Raw genomic sequence first — 22,358 nt, forward strand, 5'->3', positions numbered from 1 at the left:
ACTTTCGGCGGCCTGGATAGGGCCGGGCGGGGCCGGGGCCGGGACCGGGGCGGGGCGTGGAGCACCACGGCGGGTCCCGCCCACCTCATTTTCATGTAGCGTGTGATCTGCATAAATCCAGGCCGGGGTTCCTATTGGCCGAATGTACAGAGAGTGACGTCATTCGGGCAAGCTGAGACTAGGGTTGGGCTGGGAACCGGAGCCATTACTGCAGGAAAGGTCCCGGAGAGCCGAGCAGCCAAGATGGTGGGGCCCACGATCCGGGAGATAAGCGGGGTTTGGGGCCAGGAGGGGACCCACGGGCAGGGAGGGCTAGAAGGCCAGCCAGGGTAGGGCGCAGAGGGAAGCTGAGAGTTTGGAAGGTTGGAGGGTGGGCCGGAAAGGCAAGGGCCTTGTCCTGCTGGTAAGCGAGCCCCCCACTGAAGCTGGAGTTTGGTTCAGTTGGAGGGACTGGGATAGAAGGTTGAGGGATTGGAGTTTAAGTGCTGACCACTCCTTCTTTTCTGAGCAGTGTGACTTCACCGAAGACCAGACCGCAGGTAGGCAGTCTGACCCCAACTGAGGTCACTCTTACCGAGAGGGACACCCCCCTCTAGCACCTACTCTGTAGCCCCAACTTGTCATTTGTTCAGCATCCCCAGGAGAGTCTCCCTTAGATTCCTTTCTCCCACTTTCTGGATCCTCCATTTTCTACTCTCATGCGTTCTTCCTTCCCCTTCCACTCTAGATCTGAGCCCCAAGCACTGGGTGAGTTTTAGGTGGTGTGGGTATGTGGAACTACTTGGTCACCACCTAAATGCTTGCTGTGTGTGGGGTCTGGGGAGGGTGCATCTGTCTCTGTCTCCTTAACCAGCTTTTGCTTCTTCACTTCTCTTGTGATAACTTATCCCTTCTCCCAGCCTGGAACTGAGAAGATTGTAAGGGCAGTGACCTGAAGTTTTGGGAAGAAAGGACGATGGGATCGGGGAGTTAGATCTCTTCATAGAGGAAGAGTATGGGATAGGGGAGTTAGGTCTCTTCATAGAGGAAGAGTAGGAAGTAGTGTTAAGATGACCCTAGTCCGAGCCTGAGGCACCCATGTCCTTATAAGGACTGGACCTAGACTGGGCGGTGGCAAATTCCTATCCTGAGTAGTTAATGTAGTGGGCCTGCTGCCGGCTCCTGTTGTGTGTGAATGGACTGTACTGTGCTGTCAGGCGGGGAGGAAGGCTGAATCTTGTATGTGCAACATTGCAGTTGAGAGAAAGAGAAACAGATGCCTTCTTAGCATTCTTAGGTGTACAGCAGCGTAGATATCTGGTTTCCATAGCATGGTCTAAGTTGACAGGGAGCAGCAGAGCACTGAGGGAGGGACTGAATTAACCCCTACATTCCCCTTACTGATGATCACCTGAATCCTCAGAATTCAAGGAGGCTTTCCAGCTGTTTGACCGAACAGGTGATGGCAAGATCCTATACAGCCAGTGTGGGGATGTGATGAGAGCTTTGGGCCAGAACCCCACCAACGCTGAGGTGCTCAAGGTCCTGGGGAACCCCAAGAGTGATGGTGAGCATCCTCAAAACAACCTAGTGTGGCAGTAAGTCCAAATCTCTTCAGCTAAGTTCATCTTATTCAGCTTCAAACTGGAGCAATGTTACTCTTTGGTACAAATGATCAATTTGTGATCCTATGATCCCACCTGGGAATTTGAGTTCTTTGGCCTAACACTCTCCCACTTTATGTATATATACTAGCACACTGGTACTTGGGCTTGAACTAAGGGCCTCATGTTTCCACTGGCTTTTTTGTTCAAGATTGGTGCTCTACCACTTGGACTTCCATCCTTTTAACCGGTTAATTAGAGATGAGTCTGGTGGAATTTTCTGCCCAAGCTTACTTCGAACCTCAATCTTCAGATCTCAGCCTCCTGAGTAGCTAGGATTACAGGTGTAGTCACCAACAATTGGCTTACTTTCCCTCTTGTTATGTGGCAGAGATGAATGTAAAGGTGCTGGACTTTGAACACTTCCTGCCTATGCTGCAGACTGTGGCCAAGAACAAGGACCAGGGAACCTATGAGGATTATGTAGAAGGCCTTCGGGTGTTTGACAAGGAGGGGAATGGTACTGTCATGGGTGCTGAAATCCGTCATGTACTTGTCACATTGGGTAAGACTCTATACCGTTGTCCCAGAGCTGAGGTGCTGCCTGGATACACCCCACCTGTTACCCAGTTCCAAAAATGTTTTTTGTTGTTGGTTGTGAGGCTTCAACTTAAGGCCTGGGTACTGTCCCTGACCTTCTTTGCTCAAGGCTAACACTCTACCACTTCAAGCCACAGCTTACTTCCAGTTTTCTGGTGGTTAGTGGGAGAGATGAGTCTCACAAGACTTTCCTGCTTGGGCTGGCTTTGAACCCATATCCTTAGATCTCAGGGTCCTGAGCCACTAGGATTACAGGCGTGATCCATTGGTATCCTCCTCTGCAGGTGAAAAGATGACTGAGGAAGAAGTGGAGATGCTGGTAGCAGGGCATGAGGACAGCAATGGCTGTATTAACTACGAAGGTGAGGGGCAAACTGGGATTCTTGCAGAGGAAATGGCCATAGAGCAGGATTGTATCTGAGACTTTGCTTATCCCTGGAGTTGGATCCAAAAGGAGGCAAGGGGCAGGCCCAGCCCAGGAGTGGGAGGTTGTGGGTTTGGGTATGTAGGGTGGGGAAGGAATGAGGAGTAAATGGGATGTCTGTTCCCCCACCACCTGAACCCTTCACCCCATGTCTGTGTCTTGTCTTCACCATTAATGTCTCTTCCTTCCTGCAGCGTTTGTGAGGCATATCCTGTCAGGGTGACGGCCCGTGGGGCGGGTACGGCTCCTCCCAGCCTCTCCTTCTCTAGTTGATCTCCCAGTGTTTCTTTTTCTTCCCAATCTGTGCTCTCTAGTCCCATCCCTTACCCTACTACCATCTGACTTCTTTCTGGCATGTTTCTGCATGGGCTGGCCAGGGAGGGGAGGGATTCCTTAAAGAGGAAGGCAGCTTGGGAGTGCAGTACCTCCTGACTTCTCTCCTTGAACCGACTCTTGAGATCTTGCTTATTGGGCCTTGAGTGCTGGTGTCTGGGAGCTCACCAGCTTACACAGCAGTCTTGCTTTAGGGGGATCCTTTGGCCCTGAAGCATGGAGAGTTGGCATAGAGAGGTGGGCTGCCTGCCCCATTCTGCTGCTATAGCTCAACAGTCCTTCCCACCTCCCTCTGCTGGGCAGCTTGGAGGTACTCTAACCCAAAACTGTCCTCTCCTCCTGCCAGTGGCTGACAGTAGCTGTAGGTGTAGTTGAGAACTTTCCTGCCTCTGCTCTACTCTTGCTGCTCAGGGTGGGCAGGGAGCTGAAAGCCGGTGGGAGGGGAGTCAGGCTGAGAAAACTGGTCAGACTCAAGGTGGCTTCTCTGCCAACCAATCCTTAGGTTGGTTGCTGTGGGCATGTTCCCTCAAGCCACCTTTACAGTCTTGCAGTCAGTTTTTGGCCCCTGGCATACCCCTCCTTTTCCCTCTCTCTCTGCCTCACTCCACTTTTCCTCTCTACAGAGCTTGTCCGGATGGTGCTGAATGGCTGAAAACCTTCCCAGTATCCCTGAGCCTGTGCCTTGCCCGGTGTGAGATTTTTGTGTGGCCCTAGAAGCTTCCTAGGCTCCCTTATCACAGGATATTTTTCCCAACTTCTCTCTCGGATGATGTTTGCCATCAGCACTCACCAAATAAATTAGCTCTCTTTGCTCCATTATGGCTCTGCTTTCCTTCCTGGGCAGTGGCAGGGCAGGGGGGAGTGAGATGGGAGGTGATTTTTGCCCGTAGATACCATAGCCCAAGGTCAATGCCTCATTTAAGAAATGCTGGCCCCATTCATCCTTGCTACAAAGGCTACTTTGTGGGATCAGGAAAGCCATAAACCAAGGTTGGCCAGCATTCTTTTGTTCTATTCTGTACAGTCCTCATTGCCTAGGCCTAGGGCTCCTTAGAACTCAGGATATGGCCCAGCACCTCCCTCCCCAAATATGGAAGGCCTTTTGTGGAGAGGCCTGAGTGTTTACTGGAGCTAAAGCCAGGCCATATTAGCATTGCCAGTGCCCTGTCACAACTGTAGGACTGGGGGCCAATAAAAACAAGTAGGTGAAGACCTGCTGCTTCCCTTATTAGGGAAGGAATGAAGCTACTACTACTGAAAGGATAAAGACACAAAATCTCCACGGAAGATGTCTTTCCATCTCCTAAGCAGCTATTTTTAGGGCAGGTGAGAGCCCCTGCTCCAGCAGCAGTGCCTTTGGCCTTCTGTCATGAGTATGAGTAAGGCCAATGTCTGCAGCCCTATAGTCCCACTGAGTACCCCATGATATTCCAATAATGCAGCCCAATCCCCTGCCTGACAACCACAGGTAAGAACACAGAGGCATCCACAAGATGGAACTGAAAGCAAATTAATTTATAAAAAAAAAAAAAAAAAAGAAAAGAAAAAAGAAAGAAAGAAAAAAAAGGAAAAAAAAAGGAAGAAAAGAGAATTTACAGAAAACTTTTGAACAGAAGAAAGGTGCCAAGACTCAGAAAAAGAGAAACAAACACGGGGGACATGAGGAACAAAGGGCCTGGTAAGAGGATCAAGAACTGGTGTAGAGCTAGTATGGCCTTTGCCTCCGTGTCAGGGTGAAGAGGGGAGAATTGGAAGGGGGAGGCACTAGAATCCAGGAGGCAGAGCCAAACTGTACTGCTCCCAAACCTGTGTCCTTGGTGGGGGAACTCCCAGCCCTCAGTGACATGCTGCCAGTCTTGGTGGGGGAGGGCAGAGGTTAGGGGAATGACCCACCAAGTCATTATGGAGGTGCTTAAGTGCTCTTTGATTTTTTTTTTTTTTTCAATTTTAAAACTTAACAGCTCCCTTTTCCATGCCTTTTAGGCATTCATGATAGAACCCAGGAAAAGGAGGAAGAATGGTCCCCTTGCCCTTTCTTCCTCTATTACCTACCACACGAATTCCCCCCAAATACATTTTCCCACCAAATACACATACGCTGACATCAACTAAGCAGGTGACTTTTAAAAACAAACACAAAACTGACATTCAGAGGGAAAGGGATCATTGGCTGAGCTGAATGGCCTAAAACAGCAACACTGAGGAAGCAGCAGGAGAGATTAGTATAGATGAACTGGTGGAGTGGGTAAAGGGAGTTGACTCCTAAGGGGCTTGAGCAGATAGGCTTGATAGCCTATTTTGTCCCCAGAGCACAACTCAGAACCTTAATTCCCTTTTCTTTAACTCATCCTCCTCAAAAAGAAAGAAAAAAAAACATTAAAAAAAGTTATTTTTTAGTGGACTGAAGGGATCTCCAATGTGGCTTTTTAAAATCTCTCTCTACTTCCTTTTAAAGGGCTTAATTTTCTTTTTATCCATAAAAAAAGTAGTAGTTTTAAAGAGGGTGCACCCTTAGAAGTGGTTAAGGAGAACTTTGTATAAACACCTTTTCCCCAGCCCTTCCTTTAAGGGCAGCATTCCTGTCCTATCCCTTGCTCCCAGACATTAGAAACATCTTTTAAACAGAAGTCCTTGAATCATCCAATATAAAAATGCATGCCTCTGCTGGGCATGGTGGGGGCTGTGGAGGGGCAGGAGGAGCTTTCCTTACGTAGTGATGAACTCTCCAGGCTGGGGGAGGGTTCCATTGGTGGGGGAGGACTGTTCCTGGAACTGTGATCTCCACAGGGAAGGTGAGGGGGACAGATGGCTGGCTGGTTCCTCACTGTGGAGGTGGCACAGGGGTGACTGTGCCTGGGCTCGGGGCTGTGGGGTCTGGAGGCAGAGGGGTGCCTGGGTCTGTGGAGAAAAGGAAGATAAATCAGCTGGGGCAAGGCAGAGGGAGAGATCCAGACCCAGGCTTCACATACGAACAGAACTGTGCATGGCATGCAGTGGGTAGGTAGATGAATGAGGTACCCACAATGGGCAACTTCCTTTTTCTAATACCCTCCTTTCACCTCACAATGTACCCCCAAATGGTTCTCCTGCCCCCAAGGGGACTCTAAGCGGGGCATTTGAATGTGATGGAGACAAGCAAAGGAATGCCAATCATGCAGACAGGTAGCTGTTTTTCAAGTTTACAACTGAGATGCTCTGTCACAGGATTCCTCCATGACCCACCAGTGAAAGGCCCCAACGTCATCCCAGAGGGGCGGCTGCCAGGTTGGGGAATGGAGGACAGCCAGAGGCCATTCCTCCTGTATTCTAATTTTACCAGAGTGTTCAAAAAGGCATATGGAGATTCTAGTACCTGACCCTCACCTGCCCTCCCTCCTTCCCTCCCTCCCTCCATGTGGATCCCTCCCTCTCCCTTCTCCCCTTCTGGCCCCTTCTCACCTGGCAGTGGGCTGGCACTGGGCAGGAGGTTGCCCTGAACAGCTGCCACAATGGCAGGGCTCTGGGCTGCGGCGGATCCGAGCCCCGGCCCAAGAGGCAAGGAAGATGGCATGGTGGTGGTCGCCGGCAGGTTAGGATGTAGAGGGTTCGCCATGGACACAGGCAGGTTAGGTGGGGGGAGAGTGCCCGGGGCAAACGGGAGATGGTGGTGATGCCCATGCAGGTTAGGAGGAGGGGGAAGGTTAATACTGATGGAGTCAGCTAGACTACCAAATGGGATGACGGATGGAGCAGGAGGAGGAGGAGGCGGCATGCCAAAAGGCAAACCCAAAGGAGCATTACCCGCCACGCCTGGGTGCCCGCTGCCTGGCACTGCCCCTGGCATCATTGAGGGAGGAGTTTGTTGGTTGGGGAACGGTGAGGGGCCTAGGAATGAAGAGAAGAAAGGTTAGCGGAAATATCCTTTTCACAGTAAGGATAATCCAGCCTCTCAGTACATCCCCTTTCCAATTCTAGAGCAAGTGGTAAATGCTAAGGTCTGGGTTTGGAGGGAAATCCTAACTAGTTTAGGGGCATACAGAAGTGGGTCCATCTGAGGGCAATCCTTCTCTCCAGGCCCATCATGTATCCCCTTCTAGGGGAACTGAGACATTCACCAGGATCCCTGTGGCCAAAAGAGTTCTAGAACCCACACTCACCATGGGGTACAGGGGGGGGGACCCCTGGTGGGACTGCCCCAGGCTGGGGGCCTCCAGCTGGTTGTGGCTGCTGTGGCCCTGTAGTTGACCCTGTCTGCCCCATCTGTTCAGAAGGGCCCAAGCTTCCAGGAGGGGCCCCACTGCCAGCAGGAGCAGGGGCTAAAGAGGCTGGAGCCACAGCCAGACCATGCACTGAGGGTGGCCCAGCAGCCCCTGTTGGGGGTATGGCCTGGGAGCCTGGGGGCAGGTTTGGTGGTGGCTGCTGCTGCTGCTGATGCATCTGTTGGAAGTGCTGCTGCCGGGCCCTCATCTCAGCATACTTCAGCTGCTCCATGTGAAAGGCTTGTCTGTCGGCCAGGAGCTGCTGCCTTTGATACTCGAGCTGCCAGTGCCAATGAAGTATGTTAGGGATTTTCAGAAGATCCCTAGACAAAGATTCCTAGCCTTGCTTTGGGCAATATTTCCTTTTGATCCCACCCGTCTTGGTTCCCCACGCCTAACCCTGTGCTTCTTGTGTCCTCTCCATCCTCTCCTTGCATATTCCATGACCTTCATGTCTTCTGGTTGCCTGCATCACTTTTCACTGCAGTGGAGTTAAATGGGCCCTGGCTCTTTTCACCTCCAGAGCTTTGAATTTATGTTTACTTTCTTTCTTTCTTTCTTTTTTTTTGGGTCCGGTTGTGGGGCCTGAACTCTGGGCCTGGGCACTGTCCCTCAGCTCTTCAGCTCAAGGCTAGTGCTCTACCACTTGAGCCACAGTGCCACTTCTGGCTTTTTTCTTTTTGCTTATGTGGTGCTGAGGAATCGAACCAGGGCCTCATGCATGCAAGGCAAGCGTTCTACCACTGAGCCACCTTCCCAGCCCTATGTTTACTTTCTTTTTTTTCTTTTTTTTTTTTTTTTTGTCGGTCGTGGGGCTTGAACTCTGGGCCTGGGCGTTGTCCCTTAGCTCTTCAGCTCAAGGCGAGCGCTCTACCACTTGGGCTACAGCACCACTTCCGGTTTTCTGGTGGTTTTATTGGAGATAGGAGTCTCACGGTCTCTCCTGCCCGGGCTGGCTTTGAACCGCGATCCTCAGATCTCAGCCTCCTGAGTAGCTAGGATTACAGGCATGAGCCACCAGTGCCCGGCGTGTTTACTTTCTTGATTTAGGAAATGCTTCTACTTCTTGTCACCTCAAATTCTTTTTTTAATCTTTAAAAATTCACTAGAAACTGTTCTTAGGAAGACAGCCCAGATCAATTAACTAAATCTCTGAGATATCTTGATTGTGTGATCTCTCTGCACTTATTATGAAACCTTTCAATTCAAATTTTCCAGGTATATTAAGCATTGTTAACTGTGTTTTTTTTTTTTTTGGTCTGTTGTGGGGCCTGAACTCTGGGCCTGGGCACTGTCCCTCTGCTCTTCAGCTCAAGGCTAGCGTTCTACCACTTGAGCCACAGCATCACTTCCGTTTTTTTTCTGCTTATATGGTACTGAGGAATCGAACCATGGGCCTCATGCATGTAAAGCAAGCACTCTACCACTGAGCCACCATCCCAGCTCCTGTTAACTGTTTTTGATGTCACCAAATTGTATATGTGATATTTCCAATTAATTTTTTGGGGGGAGTCAGTTGTGGGGTTTGAACTCTGGGCCTGGGTACTGTCCCTCAGCTTTTCAGCTCAAAGCAATCTGTCTACCACTTAAACCACAGTGCCACTTTCGGCTTTCTGGTTAACTGGAGATAAGACTCTTTTTTTTTTTTTTGGTCAGTCATGGGCCTGAACTCTGGGTCTGGGCGCTGTCCCTCAGCTCTTCAGCTCAAGGCTAGCGCTCTACCACTTGAGCCACAGTGCCACTTCTGGCTTTTTCTACTTATGTGGTGCTGAGGAATTGAACCCAGGGCCTCATGCATGCAAGGCAAGCACTCTACCACTGAGCCACCTTCCCAGCCCCTGAGATAAGACTCTTAAGGACTTTCCTGCCTGGGGCTAGCTTTGAACTTCAATCCTCAGTTCTTAGCCTCCAGAGTAGCTAGGATTACAGATGTGAGCCACTGGCACCTGGCTCCAAGTTCTCTGCATGCAGGTTTCTTTCTTTTTCATGCTGTATTATGGCTTGAACTCAAGGCCTGGGTGCTGTCCCTGAGCTTTTTTTTTCTCAAGGCTGGTGTTTTATACTTAAGCCACAGCTCTACTTTTTGGCTTTTTGCTGGTTAATTGAAGATAAAGAGTTTCATGGACTTCCCTGCCAGGATTGACTTCAAACTGCAATACTTAAGATCTTAGCCTCCCGAGTAGCTAGGATTACAAGTATAAGCCACTGGTACTCAGCTTTTTATTTATTTTTTTCCTCCTCCTCCTCCTTCTTCTTCTTCTTCTTCTTCAAGTTTGTCAATCTCTGGTTTTCTGTGCTGCTGCACTTCTATCTTGCATACAACTCTCTCATCTCCATTCCCAGTCTCCAAGCAGAGTTCCAGGCTCCTTCTAACCCCTCAAGAGACTACTCACTGCTTCTCGCTCCCGGTCCATGATAGTTTCCAGCTCCTCAAAGTGTCGCAGTTTGATCTCCAACTTTTTCATCTGGGTCTCCACCAACAGGGCTACCAAAGATTTGATTTTCCTCTCCTCAACAGCAGCCAAGTGCTAGGAAAAGAGGGGAGGGACAGATATCAGTAGGAAGACAAAACTGCTGACATTTCAGGGGAGAAAAGATAGAGTGGATGCTGGTGGCTTTAAGAACTAAGTTGCTGTGGTCACAAGTACAGGCTTGATTTAAAAAAACAAACATGGATATATAAAAATACAATGAAACCTATTAAAATTATTTTAGAAGGGGAGAAGGAAAGAGAGTGATGATAAAGGAAGAGTTGATCTCTATATATGGCATTCATATACTGAAATGTCACAATGAACTCTAGCCCCTGGTATGACTAATGTATGCTAATTTAAGAAAATCATAAAATAAATATCATGAAGAAAAAAGAGTAACAAGGGGAAAAAACAAAGTCAATTAATTACAGGAAGCCAGGCTCATGCCTATAATCCTAGCTACTCAAGAGGCTGAGATTTAAGAATTATAGTTGGAAGCCAGGTAGAACAGGAAAAGTCTATGAGTCTTGTATTTCCTGTTAACCACCAAAAAGCTGAAATTGGAGCTCTTGCTCAAGTGGTAGCCTTGTACGAAAAGCTAAGGGACAGCACCCAGGCCCTAATTTCAAGCCTCAGTACCAGCAGGGGGAAAAAAAAAAAAGCTTAGGAAAAAAAAGGAAAAAAATAATTCTCTGGCTGAATAAGAGTCAAAATTTGGATGCCTAGGAATGTAGCTTAGTGGTAGAGTGCTTGCCTAGCATGCATGAAGCCCTGTGTTTGATTCCTCAGTACCACATAAACAGAAAAAGCCAAAAGTGTCACTGTGGCTCAAGTGGTAAAGCACTAGCCTTGAACACAGAGGGGCTCAGAGACAGTGCTCAGGCCTTGAGTTCAAGCCCCAGGATAGATGGAAAAAAAGAAAAAGGAAGCCTGGTGCTTTGTGACTCATGCCTATAATCCTAGCTACTCAGAAAGCTGAGATTTGAGGATCTCAGTTCAGCCTGGGGAAGAAAGTCCAGAGACACAAAATATACTTCAAAAAAAAAACAAAAAACCAAAAACGGTAGTGGAGCTGTGGTTCAAGTGGTAGAGTAGTAACCTTGAGCAAAAAAGCTCAGGGATAGCACCTAGGCACTGTATTCAAGCCCCACTGGTAGCTCACACCTGTAATACTTCTCAGGAGGTTGACATCTGATGATTGTGGTTTAAAGCCAGCCCCAGCAGGAAAGTCTGTGAGACCCTTATCTTCTAGAATCTAGGTTTGTGGGGTTTTTTGGTACATCATAGGGCCTGAACTGGGGCTTTTTCTGCTTATGTGGTGTTGAGGAATCGAACCAAAGGCCTCATGAATGCAAGGCAAGCACTCTACCACTGAGCCACCTTCCCAGCCCCCCTTATCTTCAATAAACCACCAGAAAACCAAAGGTGGCACTGTAGCTCCAGTGGTAGAGAGCTCACCTTGAGCTGAAGAGCTGAGAGACAGCGCCCAGGCCCAGAGTTCAAGCCCCACAACCAACCAAAAAAAAAAAAAAAAAAAGAGAAAGAGACAAGCACTGATGGCTCATGTCCATAATCCTAGTTACTCCAGAGAAGATTTTAGGATAGCTTGAGCAGACAAAACTGTGAGATTATCTCCAAATAACCAGCAAAAGACTTAAACTGGAGGCTGGGGCTGAAATGGTAAATTATAAGCCGTGAGAGAAAAAAAACAAGTGAGAGTGCAAGAGTGTGATGCTTTCAGTTCTAATACTGGCTCAAAACTGAAACAGCTGGGGGGCTGGGATGTAGCTCAGTGGCAAAGCACTTGCCTAGCAAGTGCAACGTCCTGGGTTCAATCCCCAATATCAAAAAAGAAAAGACAAAAAAAAATACAGTTAAAAAAAAACCCAAACAAAAAAAATAAAACAGCTGGGGGTTTATGCTGGTAATCCTTGCTAATCAGGAGGCTGAGATCTGAGGATCAGGGTTAGAAGCCAGCCTGGGCACAAAGTCTGTGGGACTCTTATCTCCAATTAATCACAGAAAAAGCTGGAACTAGCACTATGGCTCAAGTGGTAGAGTACTAGCCTTGAGCAAAAGGAGCCCAAGGACAGAACCTAGGCTCAGAGTTCAAGCCCCAGGACCAGCAAAAAATAAGTAAATAAAAATCAGTTGGCACAGGACAGAACAGACAAACATGCTTCTTACCACCTGCCTGCAGCCATCTGCCTGAACTAATAACTTTGTATAGTCTGTAAATATGTCTTTTTTTGGGTCCGGTCATGGGTCCTGATCTCTGGGCTTGGGCGCTGTCCCTCAGCTCTTCAGCTCAAGGCTAGTGCTCTACCACTTGAGCCACAGCACCACTTCCGGCTTTTTTTTTTCTTTTTGCTTATGTGGTGCTGAGGAATCGAACCCAGGGCATCAGGCATGCAAGGCAAGCGCTCTACCACTGAGCCACCTTCCCAGCCCCTGTAAATAATGTTTAAATATATCACTGGTCCTTGGTAGAAAAAAAGATTCATCCATCTCTGCAAGTAAGATTAAAGAACTAGGCACCTCTTCCCTGGAGTCTGGGAACTGGCCTCACCTTCGCCTTAACTGCAGCAGCAGCTAGGGCAGCAGCAGCAGCAGTGGAGAGGTTGCCTTCACCAATGTCCCGCTCCACCTTCGTCTTCCTCTCTCCCTCTGACTCCACTTCCTTCAACACTTCCTCCTGCCCTTCCTTTGGCTCTTTCTCCTTTTCAGGATCAACTGAGCCAAGACAAGAGTTGAGTTAGCTTGACATCTTCACATCTTTTTCCTTGTCCCTGCCACCACTCTGAGGAGCTCACCTATTGGTTCCCCATCACTCTTTTCTGACTCCTTCTCGCTGTCACCTTCTTTTCCTTTCTCTTCGTCTTTCTTGGGAGCCTCACTTGTTTTTTCCTTAGCTTCCTCTTCTACAGCCCCTCCTCCTTCTCGGGGTTCCTAAAGTCCCAGTGAAAGAAAAGGAAGACATTACAGGCAAGAGCCGTGACTAGGTCTCACACAAAAGGCCCAAACTGGGGCCTTTTATTTTTTCGCTCTTCCTCTTCAGAGTGATCAGGCTCCAGGAGACTGCCCCTGTCAGAGTCCCCATCACCACCAAACCATACTTGGCAGCCCCTCACATCCGCAGGTCATTCCTTCTATACCTTGGGCTCCTTCTTCTCATCTGCAGCCTGGTTCTCCACCCGTGCCTCATCAGTCCCACTTTCCTCTGGGCCATTGGAAAAGGAAAGGAAAAGAAAGATGTCTGATACAGAGTCTGTGCAACACTTTCCCACCAGCCCTTCTACCAGCAAAGTTCACTGAGAGGACCAATAGAAGACAAAGCCCTTAACGTAAAGTCCTGGGGAAAATAAAATCCTACCAGTTTTTTACTTGTGATGTGCCCAATACCAATGAGGGACAGGAATGGCATAGGATAGCCAGAGGGCTCCAGTTCTTAGTAAAAGGATAGAAAACTAGAAACTTGCCAGGCCTTACCAATGCGCTCAGGCTCATCAGATGTGGTTCCTGCAATGCCACTGCTTTCTAGACCAAAGGCTGGATCTGCCTTGCCCGTCACCTTGGCTGCTTCTTCTACTTTCCGAACATGGGCCTCCACTAAGGCTGTGGGGACTTCTTCTTTCATTTTTGAGAACTCCTCTGTAAGACCCAAAGGAGACCAAGGTAGGATAGCACAGGTGGGCAGTTATGGCTATCCCTGGGGAAAGCTTCCTCATAGCCCATCTCTTCTCTAAGACCAGCATGGAGCCTTGAAAGGTACTTGAGCCAAGGCTGCAACAGACAAGGCCAGCACGGCAGCCAGTCTTGAAAGGGTTTCACAGTCTGAGAATCCAGTCCTTCAAAAGGAAACTAAGAAGGCTGACCCCTCCCCGCTTCCCTCTTACCTAGGGCTGACTTCGCAGCAGCAGAGGCCACTCGGGGATCGACGACAGATGCCAGAAAGGCAACAGTGCTCATAACAGGATTGCCCGACTGACTGAAGGGGATGGGCTGGTAGGCCAGGGGTCCCAGGGAGGCCTCTGAGTCCTCCAGATATGGGTCTTCAATAGGAAGCCGAAGAAAATGCAAGATGCATTCGTCCTGGGTGCGACTTCCCACATGCTCAGACACTTTGTTCCAGTCATCCTTGTACATTTCCAGGGCCTGGTAGTAGTGGTGGAGATAACTCCGCTTACTTAGCCACTTTTCTTGAAGGCCAACCTCCCCTCCCCCTAATATTCTACTAGGGGCAGCTGGCCTCAAAACTTTTTGTGTTCTATTATTTGTGTACTCTGTTGGGTCCAAAGGGAATCTTTAAGTAGCACTAAAGAAGGATATAGAGTTAGTAAAATGGCCCAATTCCTGGGCCTGGAGTTGTTTCTGGGGCAGGTGTCATAGGCATCAGATAGGACAGAGATTGGGGCGAGATCATGCTCTGTTCATGCCAGGCTCCACAAGTTCTCCACGCTTACAAACATGGATAGTACCCTAGCCAATTCTGTATTCATAGCAGACCTTCCCTTGCCTTGTCCCAATTACCTCCAGGAGTAGCAGGGTCTCCTGTTCTGTCCATTCTCGAGTGGCACTGGCTGCAGCTTTGCTCTGTACAGGAAACATGGGCAGGGGGTGGGTTAGGAGACAGGAGCCTACAGCCTGAAAGGAGCACAGGTTCTCTGCTCCAAACCCCCTGTCCTCATACCTTGGAGGGTACATTCTTCTTTGTGTACATGTCTGTTCGAAGCCCAAAGTTTTGCATGTCTGTTGGTTTCTCTTTGCCTTTGTCAGGAAAGTTGAGCATTTGCTGGGAAGCAGAGCTCTGCTATTTTTGGAGGAGAAAGAAAGAGGTGAGTACAAGTGACCAGAGGGAGACAGGAGCAGACAGAGAGAGAAAACAGACAGAAGGAGCCAGGGATGTTCCTGGGTGGGACTTCCTCCCTTACTGCTGCAGTTCCTCTGCTCTCATGTCTCTTCTTCCCGGGCAGGGGCCCCCCAATAAAGGGGCAAATAAGAAGCCCAGCGGGGTCTGGACCCCACCTACCAGCTCTGGCTTGCCCTTAGCCGTCTCTGGCACCAGGTCATCCAGCTCTTTGCCCTTCCGCCCAGCCTTGGTATCAGCATCAACCTGGCGGCCCTAGGGGACAGAGCTTGGCGTCATGGAGGCTGGGCAGGAAATGGTCAGGCCAAGGCCCTGGAGGCCTTAAGACCAAATGCTAGGCAGCCCACAAGCTCTGGGGGGAGGGTACTCATGCCACTGTTCCATGCGCCCTCCATGATTAATTTGACATGTACTTGGCATGATACCCATTTGTATTCATATATATCTTTATAGATTTTCTTAGGAGCTGGAAAATTAGGTTCTAATCCTAGATTAGGTACTCTGTGACCTTGGGCAAGCCACATAACCTTTCTCCTCTCATTCTTTATAATGTATGAAATGGAAATGGAAAAAATGGAGGTGATAATAATTATGAGGCAAAAATGAAAAAAGTGTGGGAAACATAACAGAATTTAAAAAATTCATCCAAGTTAACTTTAATCTATTTTTCTCTAACTGCTCCATTAGCCTGTCTCTTCCCTAAGGACAACTTTTCTCCCTCAGCAATTTTTTGCAGCCTTAACTATTTAGTTTGAGAGGGAGAGTACTAAACAAACACATGGTACTGACTCCTGTGGCCTTTTGAATCCCATGGAAAAGGAAGAAACCTCACAACACCTTTACCCTCAGAACATATGAACCTTTAAAAAACAGGAAAAGAAAAGTCCAAAGAAGCCCAGCCTTAACCACGCCCACCCTATCCCACAGCCCCTTACCCTACCTGTGGGGTCTTGGGCTGCAGAGGAACCAGCCCTGATGGTGTATCTGCCAAGACATGGAAGTGAGAGGTGGGAGGAGGCCCCATTGGGGTTGGTCGACTCTCAGCATCCACTTGGTAGTTAATAAGACCCCACTGCTCCAGGAAGGCATGGACCCTGGAAGAATAAAGTCAGAATCAGGTCAATGGGGCAGCCAAGAAGGAGGAGAGGGCCAGGAACATAAAGCTCCCTTTCCCCCTCACCATTGCTCTCCCATCATTCATGCACCCCTAAACATCAGTCAACCCAAAGTACCCATTTCCACTCTGGACATTTTGGGTTTTGTTGTCAATAGTGGGGCTTGTACTCAGTGCCCAGGCGCTATCCACAATAGTGGGGCTTGTACTCAGTGCCCAGGCGCTATCCCTGAGCTCGTTTTTTGCTCAAGGCTAGCACTCTACACGTTGAGCCACAGCTCAAAGTTTTCTGGTGGTTAATTAGGGATAAGAGTCTCAGACTTTCCTGCCTGGACTGGCTTTGAATTGTGACCCTCAGATCTCAGCTTCCTGAGTAGCTAGGATTACAAGCGTGAGCCACCGGCGCCCAGCTTGGTGGACCTCTCTCTATGGTCACTCAATTTACTAAACATCTCTTCCTGGATGGCTAGTAAAGCTTATCTTTAGCTATAGATGTGCCTATTCTTTTATTCTATATTCTCAGTCCCACAAGTTAACTTATTCCCCTAACCTGTTTATTATATGGTCTTTCTTCTACCCATTCCATTTTCCCTCATAGGTATCTCTAGTTCTGCCTAACAGTCAGGTATCTTCACATGGCTCACCTCATTATGGCACACACATCACCCGCCAGGTTCCGGCGGCAGGCAGTAGAGGTGAGATACTCCTGGGGGTTCAGTCGGTAAGTGTCGATCATAAAGTTTCGATAGGCTAGGTAGCTTAGAAGAGAGGTAAACAAGAGAAAAAAAATAAAAATTGTTGGCAGGAATAGAAAAGCCGGGTGCCGGCTGCTCACGCCTGTAATCCTAGCTACTCAGGAGGCTGAGATCTGAGGATCGTGGTTCAAAGCCAGACTGGGCAAGAAAGACTGTGAGACTCCTATCTTCAATAAGCCACTAGAAAACCAGAAGTGGCGCTGTAGCTCAAGTGGTAGAGCGCTCACCTTGAACTGAAGAACTGAGGGACAGCGCCCAGGCCGAGTTCAAGCCCCACAACCGACCAAAAAAAAAAAAGAGAAAAAAAAATCTAATGATATTTTTTGTATGAAAAAGATGAAAAGGAAGCCAGGCACTGATAGCTCACATCTGAAATCTTAGCTACTCAGCAGGCTGTGATCTGCTAACCTGGATAGGAAGGTCCATGAATCTCTGTAAAGCCAGAAGTGGAGCCATGACTCAAGTGATAAGAGTGCTAACCTGGAGCAAAAAGTTCAGAAACAGTGCCCAGGCCCTGAGGTCGAGCCCCATGACCACCACCACCACCAAAAAAAAAAAAAAAAAAGATTTGATTCAATAACTATTTACTAGCTATATGACCTTATCCAGGTGACTCAGGGCAACTAAACCTTTGAGCTAGAGGCACAGATCTGTGGTAAAAAAGACTGCCTAAGAAGCATGAGGCTCTAAGTTCAAACCCAATACACATCACACACACACAAAATCTAGACCTCAGTTTACTAACCTATAAACAGAGATTAATAAACATATGATAGTGTCTGGGAGACAGTAACCCATCAACAGATGTAGGCAAATATCATTTACTTCTGTGTACATACTGATCCTAGCGTTTAAATCACGGTCTAGGTTCTGTTCTGCTTGGTTTATTTTTTTGTTTTGTTTTGTTTTTTTTGGGCAGGATCCGGTCTGGGGCCTGAACTGTGGGCCTGGGCGCTGTCCCTCAGCACTTTAGCTCAAGGCAAGGGCTCTACCACTGAGCCACCTTCCCAGCCCCTGTCCTGCTTGTTTGTGCCCAAGGATAGCACTCTACCATTTGAGCCATAGTTCCACATTCGGCTTTTTGGTAGTTAATTGGAGATAAGAGTGCCTGAGAGGGGCTGGGAAGGTGGCTAAGTGGTAGAGCGCTTGCCTTGCATGACTGAGGCCCTGGGTTCGATTCCCAGCACCACATAAGCAAAAAGAAAAGCCGGAAGTGGCGCTGTGGCTCAAGTGGTAGAGCACTAGCCTTGAGCTGAAGAGCTGAGGGACAGCGCCCAGACCCAGAGTTTAGGCCCCACGACCCAACCACCCCCCCCCAAAAAAAAAAAAAGTGCCTGAGATTTTCTTGCCCAGACTTGCTTTAAACTATGATTCTAAGATCTCAGCCTCCTGAGTAACTAGTATTACAGGTGTGAACCACTGGCACTGTTACTATTTTATTTTTATTTATTTATTTATTTATTTTTGGGTCCAGTCGTGGGACCTGAACTCTGGGCCTGGGCACTGTCCCTCAGCTCTTCAGCTCAAGGCTAGAGCTCTACCACTTGAGCCACAGTGCCACTTCTGGCTTTTTTCTTTTTGCTTATGTGGTCCTGAGGAATTGAACCCAGGGCCTCATGCATGCAAGGCAAGCACTCTACCACTGAGCCACCTTCCCAGCCCCAGTGTTACTATTTTTATACCAAGAATTAAGTTCCTGTTATTGCCAGCATATCATACTAAATTATTATTACCTGGTAATTACTTTCTATCTTTCACTGTTTTTACCAGGAAGAAGCATGGTCAAAGAAACTTGGTTAGCTGAGCATGGTGGTTCATGCTTGTAACCTTAGTTCTAAGAAGGAACAGAGGTTGAAAGGATCTTAGCTCAAGGCCAGCCTAGGCAAAAAGTTGTCAAGGTTCCATTTCACCAGATAGCCGGGTGTAGTGGCACATGTCTGTCATCTCAGATGCACAGGAAATATAAATAAGAAGATTATGGTCCAAGCTGGCCCAAGCAAAAATATGAGACCTTATTCCAAAAGAATAACTAATGCAAAAAAGGCCTGGGGATGTGGCTCAAATGTAGAGTGCTGCCTAGCAATGTAAAGCCCTAAATTCAACCCACAGTACCACCAAAAAATATTTAAAAAGAAACATAATAAAAAGATAAAATGATCTTCCAGGAGGGAAAGCTGAGAAATGGCTAGAAAGAAAATTAATTTGGTTTAGTTCTCAATCTCATCCACTTCAGCATGTATTTTTCCTGAAGTATCCCTAACCATAGAACATTGTCAAGTCTTAACCACAGCTGAGGAGACTGACCTCAGGCAAAACCTTAAAGGAGGGAAGATGCTGGAAGATCATGCCTGTAGTTCTAGTCACTCAGGAGGTCGAGATCTGAGGATCATACTTTAAAGCAAGCCCAGGTAGGAAAATGAAACTCTTAACTCCTTTGCCAGCAAAAAACTGTAAGTGTAGACTTATGTCTCAAGTAAATAGAGCTTTGAGCAAAAAAGCCAATGATAGCATGAGACCCTGAGTTTAAGCCCTAGTGCTAGCGCATACACACACACACACACACACACACACACACACACACACACACACACACACACACACACACACACACACACACACACACACACACACACACACACACACACACAGAGAGAAACAAAACAACCCCCCCCCCCAAAAAAAAACAAGACAAAGCAAAACTTTTTTGTTGAATAGATCTCACTCTGCAGCTGGCCTCAGTGTTGTTATTTAGCCCAGACTGGCTTCAGATTCACAATCTTACTACCTCAGACTCTCAAGTGCTAGGATTACAGATGTGCATTAAGACTTCTAAGCCCTAAGCCTACACTTTATGTATTACTTCTCTTCCAGAGTATAGTCTTCAGCCTTAATTCACAGATTTGGTTATTCTTTCAGTTTTCTTATTTTTTTCTTTTTCTTTTTGTTGGTCATAGGGCTTGAACTTTGGACCTGGGCGCTGTCCCTCAGCTCTTCAGCTCAAGGTGGGTGGTCTACCACTTGAGCCAGAGCAATACTTGGTTTTCTGGTGGTTAATTGGAGATAAGAGTCTCCTAGAAGCCGGGCATTGGTGGCTCACGCCTGTAATCCTAGCTACTCAGGAGGCTGAGATCTGAGGATCGCGGTTCAAAGCCAGCCCGGGCAGGAGAGACCGTGAGACTCCTATCTCCAATAAACCACCAGAAAACCGGAAGTGGCGCTGTAGCTCAAGTGGTAGAGCGCTTGCCTTGAGCTGAAGAGCTGAGGGACAGCGCCCAGGCCCAGAGTTCAAGCCCCATGACCGACAAAAAAAAAAAAGAGTCTCCTGGACTTTCCTGCTAGAGCTGCCTTGAACCATGATCCTCAGTAGGATTACAGGCATGAACCACCAGCACCTGGCTAGTTTTCTTTTTTTTTTTTTTTTGGTGGTTGTAGGGCTTGAACTCTGGGCCTGGGCGCTTGTCCCTGAGCTCTTCAGCTCAAGGCGAGCGCTCTACCACTTGAGCTACAGCGCCACTTCCGGTTTTCTAGTGGTTTATTGGAGATAGGAGTCTCACGGTCTTTCCTGCCCGGGCTGGCTTTGAACCGCGATCCTCAGATCTCAGCCTCCTGAGTAGCTAGGATTACAGGCATGAGCCACCAGCGCCCGGCTCCGGCTGGTTTTCTTATTTTTCTATGAAAGCCTTCTCTCAGGGCAAGCCTAACAACAATTATTTTATTATGACTGGTTTAAGAATTCAGGAACTCAGGACCTAGAAGCTGACCCTGACCTTTTTTTTTTTTTTGTCGTCAGTTGTGGGGCTTGAATTCAGGGCCTGGGCACTGTCTCTGAGCCTCTTTATGCTCAAGGCTAGTGCTTTACCACTTGAGTCACAGGCCACTTCTGGTTTTTGAGTGGTTTATTGGAGGTAAGAGTTTCATATGGGGATGTTTCTGCCCAGGCTGGCTTGAAACTGCGAGTAGCTAGGATTACAGGTGTGAGCTACCTGGCACCAGCTATCCCTGAACTCCTTTTGCTCAAGGCTAATGTTCTACTTGAGCTATAGCTCCACTTCTGGCTTTCTGGTAGTTTACTGGACATAAGAGTCTCATGGGCCGGGCGCTGGTGGCTCACGCCTGTAATCCTAGCTACTTAGGAAGGAGGCTGAGATCTGAGGATCGAGGTTCAAAGCCAGCCCGGGCAGGAGAGACCGTGAGACTCCGATCTCCAATAAACCACCAGAAAACCGGAAGTGGTGCTGTAGCTCAAGTGGTTGAGCGCTCACCTTGAGCTGAACAGCTGAGGGACAGCGCCCAGGCCCAGAGTTCAAGCCCCACGGCCGACAAAAAAAAAAAAAAGAGTCTCATGGGACCCAAGTCTCACGGTGGTGGCTCGTACCTGTAATCCTAGCTACTCGGGAGGCTAAGATCTGAGGATCGAGGTTCAAAGCCAGCCTGAGCAGGAAAGTGCATGAGACTCTTATCTCAATAAACCACTAGAGGCACTGTGGCTCAAGTGATAGAGTGGTAGCCTTGGGCTGAAGAGCTGTGGGAAAGCATCCTGGCCCAGAGTTCAACCCCCTCAACTGACAAAAAAAAAAAAAAAGAGTCTCATGGACTTTCCTGCCAGGGCTGGCTTTGAACTGTGATCCTCAGATCTCAGCCTCCTGAGTAGCTAAGATTATAGACCTGGCATCATTTACATTTTAGTCAAAGCCACTGACTGTGCTAGGGCTAGGTATACTTTAGATAACAGTCTTGGGATCAAAGGCTTTACTCTTAAGATAATTAAGGCTGTACTTTTTTTTTTCTTCTAGGTCCCAAGACCTGGACCTGAATTTGGTACCTACAGCTCCTTTTGCTCATTGGTTAGAGCTCTACCAACTGAGCCATGCCTCCAAACCCTAAAGCTGTACTCTTAAAATCATTTGAAGCCTTAGAGCAAATAATTGTGTTACACAGAAGAGCATGTTGTTTTGGTTTTTTTTGTTGTTGGTGGTGGTCCTGGGGTTTGAACTCTGGGCCTGGGCGCTGTCTCTCAGCTCTTCAGCTCAAGGCTAGCACTCTATAACTTGAGCCACAGCGCCACTTCTGATTTTCTGGTGGTTTATTTAAGGTAAGAGTCTCATGGACTTTCTGCGCAGGCTGGCTTTGAACTTCAATCCTCAGATCTCATCCTCCTAAGTAGCTAGGATTACAGGGGTGAGCCACAAATGCCAGGCTAAGAACATGTTTAACATCATCTTTGGACAAACCTAAAGAACATGCATCTAAGTTCTGGGCTGAAGCTGCCTAAAAGGTAGCTATTGTGGCACTGTCAGCTAAGTAACTAGATTAATGAAGCCAAAGATACATTTGCTAAACTTTGTTGCTGGATCAACAAAGGAAAATAGGAAAAGGAGGGAGGGAGAAAATCATGAGTAAAAATCTTACATCTCTGGAGTCTTGGACTTGTTCTTGCCATTAAAGAATTCAGGGAGAGCCCTCCGTTCAATGGCATGAACACTGTAACAGAAACCAAAATGGGTTTAAGAGAAGGTGTTGGAAGAAAAGCTTAAAAGATGGGGTGGACAAACAGCTCAAACTGGAGGAAGGAATTGGAAACTTGTGGAAAACTTTCCATTAAGGCTGCAGGACTCAAAGAGACCAGGAGCTCTTTTAAAAAGGAAATGTGCTTTGGTCTATCTTGTTAAAGAAGAAATAACTTATTTGGAGGAGGCAGGAGAAACAACCCACTGACCCCTACAAATGGTGAAGTAAGGGATTGAATGAAAAGTTGGAATAATACCTGTTGTAGTCAAACCAGGCAGCGTAGCTGGGAATGATGATGTGGTGGGTCTGCTCAGTCACATTGTCCTCATGCAAGTCTGGATTCTTGGTCTGTTCCCCCTTGTTCCCCGTACTGCTTTCATCCTCATCCTATGAGTATGGAGGCTGCTGGACACTCAGCATTCCCATTTTCCCTCTAGCAACCCCTTGCTTTTCCTATACCCC

At 48.0% G+C, this 22,358-nt stretch overlaps 2 protein-coding genes across 10 annotated transcripts in view; one reads left to right on the forward strand and one right to left on the reverse strand.

Annotated features, from left to right (window-relative positions):
• The first annotated feature begins 163 nt into the window (after window positions 1-163).
• Window positions 164-3,756, forward strand: LOC138841946 (myosin light polypeptide 6). Of its 3 annotated transcripts, XM_070042992.1 has the most exons (7): window positions 164-246; window positions 512-539; window positions 1,403-1,546; window positions 1,975-2,148; window positions 2,468-2,545; window positions 2,802-2,845; window positions 3,564-3,756. In XM_070042992.1, exons 1-6 carry the CDS (start codon window positions 244-246, stop codon window positions 2,828-2,830), a joined length of 456 nt encoding a protein of 151 aa, XP_069899093.1. In that variant the 5' UTR covers window positions 164-243; the 3' UTR covers window positions 2,831-2,845; window positions 3,564-3,756. The 3 variants fall into 3 exon arrangements, with proteins under 3 accessions (XP_069899093.1, XP_069899083.1, XP_069899105.1); XM_070042982.1 differs by lacking the exon at window positions 2,802-2,845; XM_070043004.1 differs by lacking the exons at window positions 164-246; window positions 512-539; window positions 2,802-2,845 and adding an exon at window positions 728-747.
• A 678-nt stretch (window positions 3,757-4,434) lies between these two features.
• Smarcc2 (SWI/SNF related BAF chromatin remodeling complex subunit C2) overlaps window positions 4,435-22,358 on the reverse strand; it is a 33,873-nt gene continuing 15,949 nt past the window's right edge. For 2 of the 7 annotated variants that reach the window (XM_070042889.1, XM_070042881.1), the window contains exons 14-29: window positions 22,153-22,283; window positions 21,798-21,869; window positions 16,278-16,391; window positions 15,460-15,613; window positions 14,682-14,774; window positions 14,343-14,462; window positions 14,183-14,245; window positions 13,549-13,807; window positions 13,142-13,303; window positions 12,808-12,872; window positions 12,466-12,601; window positions 12,222-12,385; window positions 9,572-9,706; window positions 7,077-7,458; window positions 6,379-6,804; window positions 4,435-5,838 (exon numbers count right to left, since the gene is read on the reverse strand). In XM_070042889.1, the coding sequence (XP_069898990.1) occupies window positions 5,762-5,838; window positions 6,379-6,804; window positions 7,077-7,458; window positions 9,572-9,706; window positions 12,222-12,385; window positions 12,466-12,601; window positions 12,808-12,872; window positions 13,142-13,303; window positions 13,549-13,807; window positions 14,183-14,245; window positions 14,343-14,462; window positions 14,682-14,774; window positions 15,460-15,613; window positions 16,278-16,391; window positions 21,798-21,869; window positions 22,153-22,283 (2,553 nt within the window). In that variant the 3' untranslated portion in view covers window positions 4,435-5,761. The remainder of the gene's footprint in view (window positions 5,839-6,378; window positions 6,805-7,076; window positions 7,459-9,571; window positions 9,707-12,221; window positions 12,386-12,465; window positions 12,602-12,807; window positions 12,873-13,141; window positions 13,304-13,548; window positions 13,808-14,182; window positions 14,246-14,342; window positions 14,463-14,681; window positions 14,775-15,459; window positions 15,614-16,277; window positions 16,392-21,797; window positions 21,870-22,152; window positions 22,284-22,358) is intronic. The other 5 variants (XM_070042917.1, XM_070042935.1, XM_070042907.1 and 2 more) reach the window with 5 other exon arrangements.

This window comes from Dipodomys merriami, unplaced genomic scaffold, assembly GCF_024711535.1.
Source record: "Dipodomys merriami isolate MVZ:Mamm:240054 unplaced genomic scaffold, mDipMer1.0.p SCAF_10, whole genome shotgun sequence".
In the NCBI taxonomy this organism is placed as follows: domain Eukaryota; kingdom Metazoa; phylum Chordata; class Mammalia; order Rodentia; family Heteromyidae; genus Dipodomys; species Dipodomys merriami.

Excerpts from the sequence above, each read along its gene's own strand:
- LOC138841946 (XM_070042992.1), top strand. Across the intron at positions 540-1,402 it reads CACCGAAGACCAGACCGCAG|AATTCAAGGAGGCTTTCCAG; the intron begins GTAGGCAGTCTG and ends CTGAATCCTCAG. Across the intron at positions 2,149-2,467 it reads TCATGTACTTGTCACATTGG|GTGAAAAGATGACTGAGGAA; the intron begins GTAAGACTCTAT and ends CCTCCTCTGCAG.